General features: G+C 66.9%; 1 protein-coding gene across 1 annotated transcript; it reads right to left on the bottom strand.

Annotated features, from left to right (window-relative positions):
• Positions 1-455: 455 nt before the first annotated feature.
• SP7 (Sp7 transcription factor) lies at positions 456-1,512 on the bottom strand. Its single transcript, XM_075134043.1, has one exon. It carries the CDS (start codon positions 1,452-1,454, stop codon positions 456-458), a length of 999 nt encoding a protein of 332 aa, XP_074990144.1. The 5' UTR covers positions 1,455-1,512.
• Between the last annotated feature and the right edge of the window lie 15,987 nt (positions 1,513-17,499).

The raw sequence follows: 17,499 nt of genomic DNA, 5'->3' as shown, positions 1-17,499 counted from the left end.
GGGGGCACGGCTCCGCTCTCAGGCCTTAGCAATCCCTTTATTGCTTTTGGGGGGGGCAGCCAGCTAAAAAAGGGGGGGGGGGGTGTACATTACATTAGCGCCTAACGAACCGGGCGTGCTAACGAGGCCGGGGTGGAGGAGAAGGGGTGAACCCTGTCCCTGAGCTCTGTGCGGGGGCGCGAGGCGGTTTTGGGGATGAGAAAATGGGGGGGGGGGGGAGGGAGAAAAGGGGGGGATCTCACCTCGACACCACCCCCCCCCGTGAGCCCCAGAGTGCTCGGAGAGCCCCCCCATAATTTAAAACATAAATTATAATTGCTAACGAGGAGCTGCCGCTGGCCCCGGGGGGGGGGGAATGCGGGCTTTTGGGGGGGGGGGGGGGAGCAGTGGGGGCAGCACCCCGTAATAAATATCCCCAGCGACGCAGAGGAGGATGAGGCTGGAAGGACGAAGGCTCAAATCTCCAACAAACTGCCGGTTTCGGGACTCCCGGTATCTTTACCGGGAGAAACCGAAGATTGCCGAGGAGAAGCGGGGGGCTGCTGTTCCCCGCTACCGGGAGGGTTGGATTTGGGGGGTCCGGTTTCCGCGTGGGTCTTCTGATGTTTGCTGAGATGATCGCTGCGGGTAAAACGCTTGCTGCAAAGGAGACACGTGAATTTTTTTTCCCGCGTGTGGGTACGGACGTGACGTTCCAGCTCGTCGGAACGGGTGAAGCGTTTGCCGCAGAAGAGCCAGTTGCAGACGAAGGGGCGCTCGCCCGTGTGCCAGCGCAGGTGGGCTTTCAGGTGGGAGGCTTTGCCGTAGACCTTCCCGCAACCCGGAATGTGGCAGCTATGAACCGGCTTTCGTCGGGATCCTCCCGGACCCCCCAACCGCTCTAATTCTTGACAATTAGGACAATCGCAGGCCGGACGCCCCCCTAACGAACCACCGCGGGGTCCTTTAGGGGTTTCGCCCGGGTTGGGTTTAGGGGTAGGGGGGGCGGTGGGGTTATTGGTGTAGGGTGGGGGGTTGAGAGCCCCAAAATCGGAGCTGTAAGTGGGAAGCGGGGGGCTGAGGGTGGGCTGACCCTGCAGCGAGCCCTGCAAGCCCTCGGCGCCCGCCGGCCCCCCCAGCCAGCCCCCGTTAGGGTGCACGTCCCACCAGGAGGGTGCTGCTGGCCCCGAGCCCCCCGGCAGCCCCCCGCCGATGCCACCCTTGTACCAGGAGCCGTAGGGATGCGGCATCTCCAGCGAGGGGTAGACACCCGGCAGGCAGTCGCCCGGTGGGTGCCCCTTGGCCGCCACCACCACGGGGGCACCCAGCACCTCCTGGGCGCCCGTGGGTGCTGGGAAGGGGTGGCCGAAGGGGCCGTAGTCGGGGCCGTAGGGGCCGGGCGATGCCTGGGGGCTGGCGGAGGGCGAGAGCAGCCCCGGGGCACTGGGGAAGGCGGTCGTGTAGGAGTCACCCATGGTGGGGGGGGGGACGGGTGGGAGCACCCCGAGGTGGTGGGGGCGGCGTCAGCGGGGGCACGGGGCCATGGCACCCGGAGACCTGTGGGAAGAGGGAGATGGGTGTTAGGGTGCTGGGGGGGGGGGAAGGAGATAAAGGGGGGGCACCCAGTGCTGGGGGGCATCTGGTGCAATGGGGCACCCAGCACTGTGGGGCACCCGGTATTGGGGTGTAAAGCACCATGGGGCACCCAGTACAGTGGGGCACCCAGTTTTGGGGTGCCAAGCACCATGGGGCACCCAGTGCAGTGGGGCACCCGGTTTTGGGGTGCCAAGCACCATGGGGCACCCAGTGCAGTGGGGCACCCAGTTTTGGGGTGCCAAGCACCATGGGGCACCCAGTACAGTGGGGCACCCAGTTTTGGGGTGCCAAGCACCATGGGGCACCCAGTACAGTGGGGCACCCAGTTTTGGGGTGCCAAGCACCATGGGGCACCCAGTGCAGTGGGGCACTTACCCCTGTGGGGTGCCCATCATCACAGGGCACCCACACTCCGGCTACACCCAACCCCACAGTGACACCCATCACCTCCCCACCCCCCCGCACTGCTCCCCCCTCCTCCGTGCCTCAGTTTCCCCCCTCCGCAGGCTGAGAACGCCCTGTCTCCACCCTCAGAGCAGGGGCTTCTCCGAGGGCTAAGAGCAGGGTTGTGCCGGCGGCGGGGGGCCCCCTCCCCACCCCCCCCCCCACTCCCAATCTCGGCTCCTTCTGCTTTTATGGCCTTTTAATCGAATTACGCTGCGGCCGCCCCCCTCCCCGGGCGACTTCCTCTGCTTTTATGCCCTTCATGGCTTTCAGCTGCCGCGGGCTGAGACCGGGCGTCACGAGCTGCCTCCCCCCATCACCCCGAGTTTTTCCCCTTTATTTTAATTTTTTTTTTTTTTAATTTATCCCTCCCCTTCACCCACTTTGCGGCTTTGCCAGCTTTTTTTTTTTTTTTTTTTTTGGGGGGTGGGTGTCCCCCCCCCCGCCTTTTACCGTGGTTATTGCGCCTATTTTTAAGCCGGCCCCGGCCGCGGCCACAGCGCGCTCCCGGTTTTCCAAGGATAACAAGGGCCAGGCCTGTGCCCCGGGAACGCTGCCCTGCCGCGAGAGCCGAGGTAATTAAAACCAGGGTGAGCGTCTAACGGAGGCACGCTTAAAATAGTGTAAACCTCCCATAAATCAGCTCCGCTTGCGCCGGGAAATTAGGAGCAGGGCAGGCGCCCCGGGGAGCCGGGAGCTGCGGGCTGAGAACGGCGCGAGCTTGGTGCACGAGTGGCTGCTGCAAGGCTGGGGGCGGGGTGGGGGGGGAGCCGGTGGCTGCGTGGCCTCTGCTGTGTTGGGGACCCCCCCCCCCCGACTCTGGAGCAGGGGGAACAGGTCCAGGCCCTGCTCTGGGGGTCCCCAATTCCCAGTCCCTTGTCCCTGATTCCCCAGTGCCCGGTTCCTGGTCCCCAGTCTCAGGTCCCCAATCCCTGTCCCCTTGTCCCCAGTCCTTGATCTCCAGTCCCCGGTCCCCACACCCCAGTCCCTTGTCCCCAATCCCAGGTCCCCATCCCTGATGCGTCACCAACCCTGGCGGGTGCCCCCTCAGCCCCTGCCTCAGTTTCCCCTGTCACCGTGCCTGCGAGTCCCCAGGCCACCCTGCCACCACTAGCCCCCGTCCCGTGAACCCCGGTGTCCGGGACGCCCCATCGCCCGGGGTCCTGGCTCCCCCTGCTCGCACGGTGAAACCGTCCCCAACGAGGGGACAGTTTGGGGCGGAGGTGGCACTTGGCACTGTCCCTGTGTCCCTGTCCCCTCCCTGGGGACAATGGGGTGCAGGTCCTGCTGGGGGTGGGGGACACCAGGGTGTCCCCTGCGGGCACAGGGACAGCAGGAGCGGAGGATCGGGCCCCGCACGGGGATGGGGGACGCTGGGTCCTCGTCTCCCGGTCCCCACGGCTCCCAGGGACCGCGGTGGCCTCTGGTGCCAGCCCAGTGTCCTCCCAGGGACCTGCCAGTCCCGGGGTGGCCCTGTGCCAGCGACCGACGTGGCCCCGTCACCAGGCTCAGGGTGCCATGGCCTTGGGGACGGATGTGTCCCCAAGGGGTGCCAGACTCCTGGGGAAGGACACGTCCCCATCAGCTGGTCTGGGGGTGCCGTGGCCCTGGGGACGGATGGGTCCCCATCCCCAGGGTGCAATGGCCTTGGGGACCGACATGTCCCCAACGGCAGGTTTTGGGGCACCGCGGCCCCATCCGCCCCCTGCCAGCACCCAGGGCTCAGCACCCCGGGGTGCTGCAGGACCCCAGCGGTCCCTGGGCTGGGTCCTGGTGGCAGCGGTGACAGGGTGGGGCTGTGGGGGGGACACGACACCCATCTAGGATCAGCCACAAAGTCCCGGGGCTGAAAATATCCCCGGAGCCCCCGACCCCCGCGCCCGGCTGCCTGGGTCCTCTCCAGGTCGAGTCCCGGGGTGGGGGGGTCCCATATCCCAGGGGACCCCTCCTGACTCGGGGGGGGGGGGTGTCCTGTCCCACAGGGTGCCGGTCCCCAGGGCATCCCCCATCCTGAGGGGATCCCGTATCCCTGGGGACTCCCCCCCCCCCCCCATCCTGGAGGGGGTCCTTGTCCTGGAGGGTCCCTGTCCCGGGGGGGCTCCCCCATCCCGGAGGTTCCCCATCCTGGAGGGTCCCGTACCCCGGGGGTCTCCCCCAACCCTGGAGCAGGACCCCCACCCCACGGGTCCTGTACCCCGGGGGTCCATGTCCCGGGGAGGAGGAGGGGTGTCCCCCATCCCTAAGGGTCCCTCTCCCGGGGGGGTCCTTGTCCCGGGGGGGTGGCTCCCCCATCCCGGAGGTTCCCCATCCTGGACGGTCCCGTACCCCAGGGGTCTCCCCCACCCCACGGGTCCCGTACCCCGGGGATCCGTGTCCGGGTGTCCCCATCCCGAAGGGTCCCTGTTCCGGGGGGTGTCCCCCCGTCCCCCCCCCCCACCTCCTCCAGAGCTCCCGGGGGTCGGGGCTGTCCCGGGCTCCTCACCGGGGGTCCGTGGGTCCGGGGATGCCGCGGGTGGGTACCGGCCGCGGGGATGCTGGTGTCCCGGGGTGCGGGTGTCGGGGTGCCGGTGTCCCGGGGCTCGGTGCGGGAGGGAGGGAGCGCCGTGGCGGCCGCCCGCCCCGCTGTGCCGCTGCGGCGGGGCTGGGCCGGGCCGGGACCGGGGCCGGGAGCCCTGCCCCGAACCGCCCCTCGCCGGGGGCGGGGGGGGGGTCGGGGGCCGGGGGGGGATCGGGGGAAGGGAGGGAAGGGGAAAGGGAAAAGGAAATGGGAAAGGGAAAAAGAAGGAAAAGAGTCTGAGCAAAAGGAGGAGGAATTGAAAGAGGGAAAGAAATTAGGGAGGAAAGGAGAAGAGGAAGAGGAGATAAGAGAAAAAGAAAAAAGGAAAGGAAAAAAGAAAGGGGAAAGGAAGAGAAAAGAAAAAGATAGAAGAAAAGAAAAGGAAAAGAAAATACAAAGAAATGAAAAAGAAAAGGAAAATAAAAAATAAAAAGAAATTAAAAAGTAAAGAAAAAAGAAAAGAAAAAGAAAAGAAAAAAGTTGCAAAGGGAGGAAGACGGGGAGGCTGAAGGCCGGAGGAGGGGGGCTGGGGGCTGGGGGACAGGGACCAGTCGGGGTGGGGGAAGGGAAAAGGGAGAGGGGGGAGAAAGGGCCGGGCGGGGGGAAGGGGATGGGGAGGGGAGGGGGGGGTGAACGGGAAAAGTGCTGGAAAGGAGGGAAGGGAAAAGGGAAAAGGGGGAAGAGAAGGAGGGGGAGGGGAAGAAGGGGACAAAGGGGGAGGGGGGACCTGGGGGCACCTGAGGGCCTGTCACCCTGTCCCTCCCCCCCCTTCAGCCCAGGGTCTGTGAGGGTGAGATGGGGCGAAACCACCCCAAAACGGTGCCAATGGGGATGGAGCGGGTCTGGGATGGGGATGGGGGACAAGGAATGGGGATGGGGACAAGCTGGGACCCAGGATGGAGTTGGAGGTACTGGGGAGGGGGATGGAGCAGAGACGGGGACAGGATCGGACCCAGGATGGGGCTGGGAGCAGGGATGGGGACAAGGGGGACCAAGGATGGGGATGGGATGGGATGGAGCAGGGATGGGGACAAAAGGGGACCGGGGATGGGGATGGGATGGGATGGAGCAGGGATGGGGACAAAAGGGGACCGGGGATGGGGATGGGATGGGATGGAGCAGGGATGGGGACAAAAGGGGACCGGGGATGGGGATGGGATGGGATGGAGCAGGGATGGGGACAAAAGGGTACCAGGGATGGGGATGGGGCGGGATGGAGCAGGGATAGGGACGGGGGGACCAGGGATGGGGCCGGGGGGACCAGGAATGGGGCCGGGGGGACCAGGAATGGGGACGGGGGGGACCGGGGATGGGGTGGAATGGAGCAGGGATGGGGCCGGGGGGACCAGGGTTGGGATTGGGGTGGGATGGAGCAGGGATGGAGCTGGAGGTACTGGGAATGGGGCCGGGGGACCGGGGATGGGGAGGGATGGGGACGGGGGGGACCAGGGATGGGGTTGGGGGGACCAGGGATGGGGATGGGGTGGGATGGAGCAGGGATGGGGACAGGGGGGACCAGGGTTGGGATTGGGGTGGGATGGAGCAGGGATGGAGCTGGAGGTACTGGGAATGGGGCCGGGGGACCAGGGATGGGCAGGGATGGGGACGGGGGGGACCAGGGATGGGGATGGGGTGGGATGGAGCAGGGATGGGGACGGGGGGGACCAGGGATGGGGATGGGGGGGACCAGGGATGGGGTGGGATGGAGCAGGGATGGGGACAAAAGGGGACCAGGGATGGGGATGGGGTGGGATGGAGCAGGGATGGGGACAAAAGGGGACCAGGGATGGGGATGGGGTGGGATGGAGCAGGGATGGAGCTGGAGGTACTGGGAATGGGGCCGGGGGACCAGGGATGGGGATAGAGGGAACGAGGGGTGGAGGTTAGGGATGGGGAGGGGGGACAGGGATGGGGTGGGGGGCAGAGCTGAGGACAAGGGACACTTGCAGGGGAGCAGGGCTAGGGACAGGGACACAAAAGGCCCTGGAGATGGGGCTGGGGAATCCCCCTGTGCCTCAGTTTCCCCATTATGGGGGGGTTATTCCAACCAGGTTTTTTTTTGCCCCCCTTTTCTTTTTCTTTTTTTTTTTTTCCCCTTATCTTTCTATTTTCCCTTTTTCTTTTTTATCCCCCCCCCCCCCTTCCTATGTTTTTTCCCCCGACACGGCCGTTTGGGAGCCAGCGGGGCCCTTTCCCAGCCCTGAGTCAGGGCTTTCCGCTCCGCAGCCGCCGGCGCCGCGGCCGCCCGCCGAAGGCCGCAACCACCGTCCCCCCCCTGCCTTCATCCCCCCCCCCCCACTTCACCAGGGCTTCCACTACCCACAAACTGGGAGCAAACTGGGACGGCTCCTCCATCCCTCTTCTTCCTCGCCTGGCGGGGTGGGGGAGCACCCCATGGGGTTTTTTTGGGGGGGTTTGGCTCCCGCCGGCGTCGACCGCGAGGGTTTGGTTCACCGGGGTGGGGGGGTTGGGAGCCACCCGAACGCCTGGGTGGGGGTACAAATTGGGGTTTGGGCCTCCCCCCAGCTTGGGGGTGGCGGGGACCCCCCCGTGTCCCCCGGGATCCTTCAAAGCTTGGCGGTCGCCCGCCGAGGGGAGCCGGGGGGGGACGCGAGGGCTGGCGGCGGCGGGGGCTGATTACAGGGCGGCGCCGGGCCCGGCCGCCCACGGGCCCCACGGCCGCGCTCGGGGCCCCCGCAATTACCCGGGTATTTATACCCCGGCCGGACGCCGGGCGGGGGGAGCCGGGGGGGGGGGGGGGGCTCCTTCCCCTCGGCTCGTCCTCCCTCCGTCCACCCCCCAGCCCTCTCGCCCTCCCCCCCTCCATCCCCCCCCCTCCCTCCCCCCCTCCCTGACTCATTTACCCCCATCTGTCAGCCCAGCTCAGGACCTGACATGAGTTTGGGGGGTCTCAGCCCCCATGACACAATTTTGGGGGGGGGTGTCTCAGCCCCCATGAGATGAGTTTGGGGGGTCTCAGCCCCCTGACATGAGTTTGGGGGGCTCTCAGCCCCCATGACATCATTTTGGGGGGGTGTCTTAGCCCCCCATAACATGAGTTTGGGGGGTCTCAGCCCCCTGACATGAGTTTGGGGGGCTCTCAGCCCCCATGACACAATTTTGGGGGGGTGTCTTAGCCCCCCATAACATGAGTTTGGGGGGTCTCAGCCCCCTGACATGAGTTTGGGGGGGTCTCAGCCCCCATGACACCGTTTTGGGGGTGTGTCTTAGCCCCCCATAACATGAGTTTGGGGGTTCTCAGCCCCCGGACATGAGTTTGGGGGGGTCTCAGCCCCCATGACACCATTTTGGGGGGGTGTCTCAGCCCCCTGACATGAGTTTGGGGGGGGGTCTCAGCAAGACAGAGGTTGTGGTCCCCAGGCAGGGCTGGAGATGTCCCCATCCCCATCCCGGTGTCCCCAGGGGCTGGGGGACCCCAGCTGCAGGCGCGGCCCCCCCCGCGCGGAGCCCGGGGACCCGGGTGTCCTGCGGTGAGCGCCAGCAGCTGGGCCGGGGGCACCGCGGCCCTTCAAAGGGGAGCGAACATCAGCCCACGAATCGCTTCCATGTGTGCGCGGGGGGGCACTGGGGGCACTGGGACTGGGGACTGGGGATGGGGACTGGGAGCACTGGGAGTGGGCACTGGGAGTGGGGGGACTGGGGATGGGGCACTGGGGGCACTGGGGGCACTGGGACTGGGGGGACTGGGAGCACTGGGAGTGGGGACTGGGAATGGGGCACTGGGGGCACTGGGAGTGGGGACTGGGGATGGAACACTGGGGGCACTGGGACTGGGGGGACTGGGGATGGGGCACTGGGGGCACTGGGACTGGAGGTACTGGGAGCACTGGGAGTGGGGACTGGGGATGGGGCACTGGGGGCACTGGGACTGGGGGGACTGGCGATGGGGCACTGGGGGCACTGGAACTGGGGGTACTGGGGATGGGGACTGGGAGCATTGGGAGTGGGGACTGGGGATGGGGCACTGGGGGCGCACTTGGACTGGGGGTACTGGGAATGGGGACTGGGGGCATTGGGAGTGGGGACTGGGGATGGGGCACTGGAACTGGGGGTACTGGGAGTGGGGACTGGGGATGGGGCACTGGGGGCACTGGGACTGGGGGTACTGGGAGTGGGGACTGGGGATGAGGCACTGAGGGAACGGGTACTGGGATTGGGGACTGGGGATGGGGAACTGGGACTGGGGGTTCTGGGGATGGGGACTGGGAGCACTGGGAATAGGGATTGGGGGTACTGGGGATGGGGAACTGGGACTGGGGGTTCTGGGGATGGGGACTGGGAGCACTGGGAATAGGGATTGGGGGTACTGGGGATGGGGAGCACTGGGAATGGGACACCAGGGCACTGGGACTGGGGACTGGCGGTACTGGGGATGGGGATTGGGAGCACTAGGAGTGGGGGCTGTGGCTGGGGAGCACTGGGAATGGGGTTTGGGGGCATTGAGAATAGGGAGCACCGGGAGTGGGGACTGGGGGTACTGGGGATGAGGACTGGGGGCACTGGGAGTGGGGAGCACTGGGGATGGGGACTGGGGGCACTGAGAATAGGGAGCACTGGGAATGGGGCACTGGGGATACTGGGAATGGGGACTGGGAGCACTGGGGGGACTGGAGATGGGGAGCACTGGGAATGGGGACTGGGGGCACTGGGGGGACTGGGAATGGGGATTAGGGGCACTGAGAATAGGGAGCACTGGGAATGGGGACTGGGGGCACTGGGGGGACTGGGAATGGGGATTAGAGGCACTGAGAATAGGGAGCACTGGGAATGTGGTACCCCCCCCGTAGCAGAGTGTCCCCAAGTCCCCCCCCCCAGCAGCACACTGTCCCCAAGTCGCCCAGCCTGGTGTCCCCCCCACCCAGTGTCCCCATGCCCCCAGCCTGGTATCCCCCCCCCCCAGTGTCCCCATGCCCCCAGCCTGGTGTCCCCAGTGGCACAGTGTCCCCAAGCCCCCCCCCTCCCCGGCATGATGTCCCCAACCCCCCCATAACATAGCGTCCCCCCACCCAATGTCCCCATGCCTCACAGCAGGCCGCCAGCCGGGGGACACCGGGGGTGGCCCCACGCGCCCCCACCCCGCTTGGCGGTGGCGGCCACCGCGTCCCCTCTGTCCCTTGTCCCCCCCCCGCCACGCTCCGGCCCCCGGATGTTTCTCTTGCGGTCGGAGGCCCCGAAATAGCGGCGGCCCCAGCGCGTGTGGGTGCGCCGGCCATGGCGTGCCAGCACCCGCGGGCTCCAGCCGGCCGCGGGGACGGGGAGGGGGGGACGACGGGGAGATGGTGGGGAGTCTCCGAGGGCTCGTAGTGGGGTTGAGCATCCCCCCCCCAGCACCCCGCCGGCTTGGCCTCCCCACCCATGTGAGGGACCCAGGTGTTTGGGTGGCCCCCCGATATCCCCCCACGCACCCCCCTCCAAGTTCAGCCGCTGTGGAGGGGGGGGAAGATGGGGATCTGGGGGGACCCATAGGGTCTGGGGGGACCCATAGGGCATGGGGGGACAGCAGGGGAATAGGGGAGACATGGGGAGAACTGGGGGGGTCCCAGGGGAACATGGAGGACCTGGAGGGATGCATGGGGGACCCAGGGGAAGATTGGGGGGGCCCATGGGATCCCATGGGGGAGACTGGGGGGGCCCATGGGGACATGGGGGACCCAGGAGGACATGGGGAAGATTGGGGGGGGGGACCCATGGAGTCATGGGGGAGATTGGGAGGTCCATGGGGACATGGGGGACCCAGAGGGACATGGGAGAGATGGGGGGGACCCATGGGGTCATGGGGGACTCACGGGGACATGGGTGTGATGGAGGGGACCCATGGGATCCCATGGGGGAGATTGGGGGGGCCCATGGGGACATGGGAGACCCAGAGGGAGATGGGGGAGATAGGGGGGACCCATGGGATCCCATGGGGGAATTGGGGGGGCCCATGGGGACATGGGGGACCCAGAGGGACATGGGGGAGATAGAGGGGGCCCATGGGATCCCATGGGGGAGATTGGGGGGGGACATGGGGGACCCATGGGGTCATGGGGGAGATTGGGGGGTTCCATGGGGACATGAGGGACCTACAGGGACTGGGAGCACCTGAGGGATATGGAAGGACCCCAGGGGACAGTGGGGATGTGGGGGGGACCCATGGGGACACAGAGGAACCCAAAGTGACAAGGGGGACCAGGAGGGATCTGGGAGGACCCAGAGGGAGCAGGGGGCCGGGGGGGGGGGGGGGGGGCTGGGGGTCCCCAGGCCCCGGGGAAGCCGGGGGCAGAGGTTGCCCCAGGGCCAAGCCGTGCCCACGCCCCGGCGCTTCCTTCCCACCCTCTAATTATCCCCCGGCCAGGCTCGAAATAACTGCGGTGGCCACGGGGGACAGGCCTGGCCCGTGGGGACACGGGGACGGCCCCTGGGGGGACCAGGGACGGACCCCCAGGATGGCCGGACGGACCCCAGGATGGCAGGATGGACCCCAGGATGGCAGGATGGACCCCGGGGTGACAGGGGTGCACCCCAGGTACCATGGAGAAGCCCCCCTGGTCTGTCCGCCGTCCGTCTGTCCCCCATCTGTCCCCCCATCCCACCCACCCCCCCCGATCCCCCCCCCATCCCACCCCCCCGCCCCGATCACCCCCCCCCCACCATGTGGCTCTCATTGCGCTGCGGTGCAGAAGCCGCATCAAAGCGGTGGCAGCGGCGACCGCGGGGGTGGCATTGGGGGGCCTGACCCCCCTCCGGCTGCCAAAGGACCCCCCCCGAGGGGTCCTAGACACCCCCCTCACACGTTGCCAAGAGACCCTCCCCCAGATCTTGTGCCGTCCCCGGCCCCCCCTCAAGCTGCCATGGTGCCCCAGGTCCCCCCTAGGCTGCCAGGGACCCCCCCATGGCAAGCTGGGTCTGTGACCCCCCAAACTGCCAGGAACCACCCCCCCATGGTGTCCTGGGACACCCCCCCTCCCTCCAAGGTGCCGGGATCTTCCCCCAGCCCTGAGACACCCCCCCCATGATGTCTGGGGTCCTCCCAAGCTGCCGGGGACTGTGGTGTCTTGGGTCCCCCCAAGCCCTGTGACCCCCCCAGGCTGCCAGGGACCCCCTCAGGGTGCCCTGGGACCCCCCCAAGCTGCCAGGGACCTCCCTCTGGCCGTGAGACCCCCCCCACGATGCCCTGGGTCCCCCCCAAGCTACCAGGGACTGTGGTGCCTTGGGTCCCCCCAGGTGCCCCCAAGCCCTGTGACCCACCTCAGGCTGCCAGAGACCCCCCCAGGGTGTCCTGGGACCCCCCCAAGCTGCCAGGGGGCCCCCTAGGCATTGGGACCCCCCCTGGATGCCCTGGGTCCCCCCAAGCTGCCAGGGACCGTGGTGCCTTGGGTCCCCCCAGGTATCCCCCAAGCCCTGTGACCCCCCCCCAGGCTGCCAGGAACCCCCCCAGGGTGTCCTGAGACATCCCAAGCTGCCAGAAGACCCCCCCCAGGGTGTCCTGGGGCCCCCCCAAAGTGCCAGGGGACCCTCCTGGGTCTTGGGACCCCCCCACGATGCCCTGGGTCCCCCCAAAGCTGCCAGGGGCTGTGGTGCCTTGGGTCCCCCCAAGCCCTGTGACCCCCTTCAGGCTGCCAGGGACCCCCCCAGGGTGTCCTGAGACACCCCAAGCTGCCAGGAGACCCCCCCCCAGGGTGTCCTGGGACCCCCCCAGGCTGCCAGGGGACCCCTGTGGGCCTTAGCCCCCCCCTCCCATGATGGCCTGGGTCCCCCCCAAACTGCCACGGACGTGGTGCCTTGGGTCCCCCCAGCTCCCCTCGGTGTCCTGGGGCTCCCCCCCACCCAGGCTGCCAGGGGACCCCCCCAGGGTGCCCTGGCCCCCCCGGGCCATGCCCTGTCCCGGGGCCGGTCCCCGTCCCCGCGGTGGGGCCGGGCCTGGCTCGCGCCACGCTGCATTTCTGCGGTTCCCAACCCAAAATTGCTGGGAGTCGCCCGGCGTCGCCCTGATTCCTCCGCGGCCGCGACCTGCGGGGGGGCCCGGGGGGACGCTCCCGGGGGGGGCCCGGGGGGCTGGGCACCCCAGGCTGCGCCCACTGCCCCCCCTACCCACCCCAGTGCCCCCATTTCTCAGCCCAGCGTCCCCATTCCCTCCCAGACTGGTCCCGGTGCCCACCTTGCCCACCCCAGTGCCCCTGTGTCCCCCCCAGACTGGTCCCAGCACCCCCATTTCTCATCCCAGTGCCCCCCTTCCATGCCAGACTGGTCCCAGAGTCCCCATTACCCATCCCAGTGCCCCCATTTCTCATCCCAGTGTCCCCGTTCCCTCCCAGACTGATCCCAGTGCCCCCATTCCTTATGCCAGTGTCCCCATTCCCTCCCAGACTGGTCCCAGTGCCCACATTACCCACCCCAGTGCCTCTGTGTCCCCCTCAGACTGGTCCCAGCACCCCCATTCCTCATCCCAGTGTCCCCCTTCCATGCCAGACTGATCCCAGAGTCCCCATTACCCATCCCAGTGCACTCATTTCTCATCCCAGTGTCCCCGTTCCCTCCCAGACTGGTCCCAGTGCCTACATTACCCACCCCAGTGCCTCTGTGTCCCCCTCAGACTGGTCCCAGCACCCCCATTTCTCATCCCAGTGTCCCCCTTCCATGCCAGACTGGTCCCAGAGTCCCCATTACCCATCCCAGTGCATCTGTGTGTCCCCCAGACTGGTCCCAGCACCCCCATTTCTCATCCCAGTGTCCCCATTCCCTCCCAGACTGGTCCCAGTGCCCACATTACCCACCCCAGTGCATCTGTGTGTCCCCCAGACTGGTCCCAGCACCCCCATTTCTCATCCCAGTGCCCCCCTTCCATGCCAGACTGGTCCCAGAGTCCCCATTACCCATCCCAGTGCCCCCATTTCTCATCCCAGTGTCCCCATTCCCTCCCAGACTGGTTCCAGTGCCCGCATTACCAATCCCTGTGCCCCCATTCCTTATGCCAGTGTCCCCATTCACTTCCAGACTGGTCCCAGTGCCCCCCCTACCCACCGCAGTGCCTCTGTGTCCCTCCCAGACTGGTTCCAGCGCCCCCATTATCCATCCCAGTGCCCCCATTCACTTCCAGATTGGTCCCAGTGCCCCCATTTCTCATCCCAGTGTCCCCATTCCCTCCCAGACTGGTTCCAGTGCCCACATTACCAATCCCTGTGCCCCCATTCCTTATGCCAGTGTCCCCATTCACTTCCAGACTGGTCCCAATGCCCACCTTACCCACCCCAGTGCCTCTGTGTCCCTCCCAGACTGGTCCCAGCACCCCCATTACGCATCCCAGTGCACCCATTCACTTCCAGACTGGTCCCAGTGCCCCCATTACCCACCCCAGTGCCCCCATTTCTCATCCCAGTGTCCCCATTCCTTCTCAGACTGGTTCCAGTGCCCGCATTACCCATCCCAGTGCCCCCATTCACTTCCAGACTGGTCCCAGTGCCCCCATTACCTACTTCAGTGCCCCCATTTCTCATCCCAGTGCCCCCGTTGCCCCCTAGACTGGTCCCAGTGCCCCCTTTCCTCATCCCAGTGCCCCTGTTCCCCTCAGGCTGGTCCCAGTGCCCCTATTCCCCCTCCCAGTTTGCCCCCATATTGGTCCACCCCCCTGGCCAGAGCTGAGGGCTCCTCAGTCCCCCGTCCTGCGTCCCCAGCGCTAATGCAGATGGCGCGAGATGGGGACAGGGATGGGGACAGGGATGGGGACGGGGATGGGGACGGGGATGGGAATGGAGATGGGGACAGGGAACAGAGATGGGGACATGGACAAGGGTGAGGATGAGGACAAGGATGGGGGACGGGGACAGGGACTGGGTTAGGGACAGGGTTGTGAATGGGACAGGGACAGGGTTGGGGACAAGATAGGGACAGGGATGGGAAGAGCAACAGAGCTAGCACAGTGACAGGGACAGGACAGGGTTGGGGACAGGACAGAACTGGGGATGGGGAGAGGAACTGGGACAGGACAGTGACATGGATACAGTTGGGGACAGGACAGGGGTAGTGTTGGGGACAGGGATGGGGACAGGAGCAGGCACAGGGCAAAGAAAGGACATTAACAAGGTTGGGGACAGGGGAGGGACAGGAACAGGACAGGGTTGGGAAATGACAGGGCTGGGGATGGGGACAAGACTGTGGACAGGACAGGGTTGGGGACAGGAGAGGGTTGGGGACATTGTTGGGGACAGGAGAGGGTCGGGGAGAGGATGGGGCCAGAGCTGGGGACCCTGTTGGGGACAGAACATCGTTGCGGACACTTTGGGGATAAGGCAGGACAGGGTTGGGGACCCTGCTGGGAACAGGGCAGGACACTGTTGGGGCACTATTGGGGACAGGACAGGGCCAGGGTTGGGGACAAACAGGACACTGCTGGGGACAGGACAGGGTTGAGGTGAAGACAGGGCCAGAGCTGGGGACACTGTTGCGGACAGGGTAGGGACAGGGTTGGGGGACAGGACAGGACACTGTTGGGGACACCGTTGGGGACAGGACAGGGTTGGGGACAGGGTCAGGGACCCTGCTGGGACCCTGCTGGGGACAGGACAGGACACTGGTGGGGACACTGTTGGGGACAGGATAGGACCCTGCTGGGGTCAGGGTGGGGACAGGGCTGGGCACAGGACAGGACACTGTTGGGGACAGGACAGGACAGCGTTGGGGACAGGGTCAGGGACCCTGCTGGGGACAGGACAGGACCCTGCTGGGGACAGGACAGGACACCGTTGGGGACAGGACAGGGTTGGGGACAGGGTCAGGGACCCTGCTGGGACCCTGCTGGGGACAGGACAGGACCCTGCTGGGGACAGGACAGGACACTGTTGGGGACAGGACAGGGTTGGGGACCCTGTTGGGGACAGGACCGGCCCCGCTGGGCACAGCCGGGCCAGGCGCCCCCGCCAGGCGGCAGCAGAGACCCGCGCCCGGGGGCGGCACCGACCCGCTGCGGCCGCCAGGGGGCGCCGGGACTGGGGGGGACTGGGAGGACTGGGAGGGACTGGAAGGGGACTAGGGGGGCTGAGGGGGACTGAGAGGAACTGAGGGGACTGGGAGGACTGGGGAGGGGGGGACTGAGAGGGACTGGGAGGACTGGGAGGGACTGGAAGGGACTGGAAGGGGACTAAGGGGGACTGAGAGGAACTGAGGGGACTGGAAGGGGACTGGGGGGGCTGAGGGGGACTGGGAGGAAGTGAGGGGACTGGGAGGGGACTGGGAGGGAGTGGGGGGGACTGAGAGGGACTGGGGAGGACTGGGAAGGACTGGGGGGGGACTGGGAGGAACTGAGGGGACGGGGAGGGGACTGGGAGGGAGTGGGGGGGGACTGAGAGGAACTGGAGGGGACTGGAAGGACTGGGAGGGACTGGAAGGGGACTAGGGGGGCTGAGGGGGACTGAGAGGAACTGAGGGGACTGGGAGGGGACTGGAAGGGGACTGGGGGGGCTGAGGGGGACTGGGAGGAACTGAGGGGACTGGGAGGACTGGGAAGGACTGGAGGGGGACTGGGAGGAACTGAGGGGACTGGGAGGGACTGGAAGGGGACTAGGGGGGCTGAGGGGGACTGGGAGGAACTGAGGGGACTGGGGGGGGGACTGAGAGGGACTGGAAGGACTGGGAGGGACTGGAAGGGGACTAGGGGGGCTGAGGGGGACTGGGAGGAACTGAGGGGACTGGGAGGGGACTGGAAGGGGACTGGGGGGCTGAGGGGGACTGGGAGGAACTGAGGGGACTGGGAGGACTGGGGGGGACTGAGAGGGACTGGGAGGACTGGGAGGGACTGGAAGGGGACTAGGGGGGCTGAGGGGGACTGAGAGGAACTGAGGGGACTGGGAGGGGACTGGAAGGGGACTGGGGGGCTGAGGGGGACTGGGAGGAACTGAGGGGACTGAGAGGGGACTGGGGGGGACTGAGAGGGACTGGGAGGACTGGGAGGGACTGGAAGTGACTGGAAGGGGACTAGAGGGACTGAGAGGAACTGAGGGGACTGGAAGGGGACTGGGGGGGCTGAGGGGGACTGGGAGGAACTGAGGGGACTGGGAGGGGACTGGAGGGGACTGGGAGGGAGTGGGGGGGACTGAGAGGGACTGGGGAGGACTGGGAGGGACTGGAAGGGGACTGGGGGGGCTGAGTGGGACTGGGAGGAAGTGAGGGGACTGGGGGGGCTGAGGGGGACTGAGGAACTGAGGGGACTGGGAGGACTGTGAGGGACTGGAAGGGGACTGGGGACGCTGAGGGGGACTGGGAGGGACTGGGGGGGACTGGGGGGGCACTGAGAGGGACTGGGGAGGACTGGGAGGGACTGGAAGGGAACTGGGAAGGGGGATTAGGGGGGCTGAGGGGGACTGGGAGGACTGGCGGGGTCTGGGGGGTGACTGAGAGGGGCTGGGAGGGGACTGGGGGGGGGACTGGGGAGGGGGTCCCGATGGGGTAATGGGGTGGGGGGGCAATGGGGTGTTAATAGGGTGGGGGTTGATTGAGGGGGGTCCAATTGGGGTGGGGGGTTACTGGTGGGGGGGGTCCCGAGGGGGGTAACAGGGTGGAGGGTAGTGGGGTGGGGGTCCCAATAGACAGTAATGGGGGGGCAATGGGGTGCTAATAGGGTGGGGGTTAATGGGGGCGTCTTAATGGGATGGGGGGCTACTGGAGGGGGTTAATGGGATGAAGAACCTGATGGGAGTAATGGGGCGCTGGGGGGGGTGAAGGGTGCTAATAAGGGGGGCCCTAATGAGGGGGTGAGGGTTTAATGGGGTGGGGGCCCTGCGGTGGCTCTCTGCAGCCCCCCCAGACCATCCCCAGCCCCCCCGTGGCCCCCAGCCCCACGGCGGGACGGGGGGGGCAGGAGGCAGCGGGGAGGAGGAGGAGGAGGAGGCAGATCTGGCCTTCGCCCCGTGCCAGCGTGGTGTGACGAG

Source organism: Calonectris borealis, chromosome 30 (assembly GCF_964195595.1).
Source record: "Calonectris borealis chromosome 30, bCalBor7.hap1.2, whole genome shotgun sequence".
In the NCBI taxonomy this organism is placed as follows: domain Eukaryota; kingdom Metazoa; phylum Chordata; class Aves; order Procellariiformes; family Procellariidae; genus Calonectris; species Calonectris borealis.
This window is presented reverse-complemented; position numbering and strand designations above follow the sequence as displayed.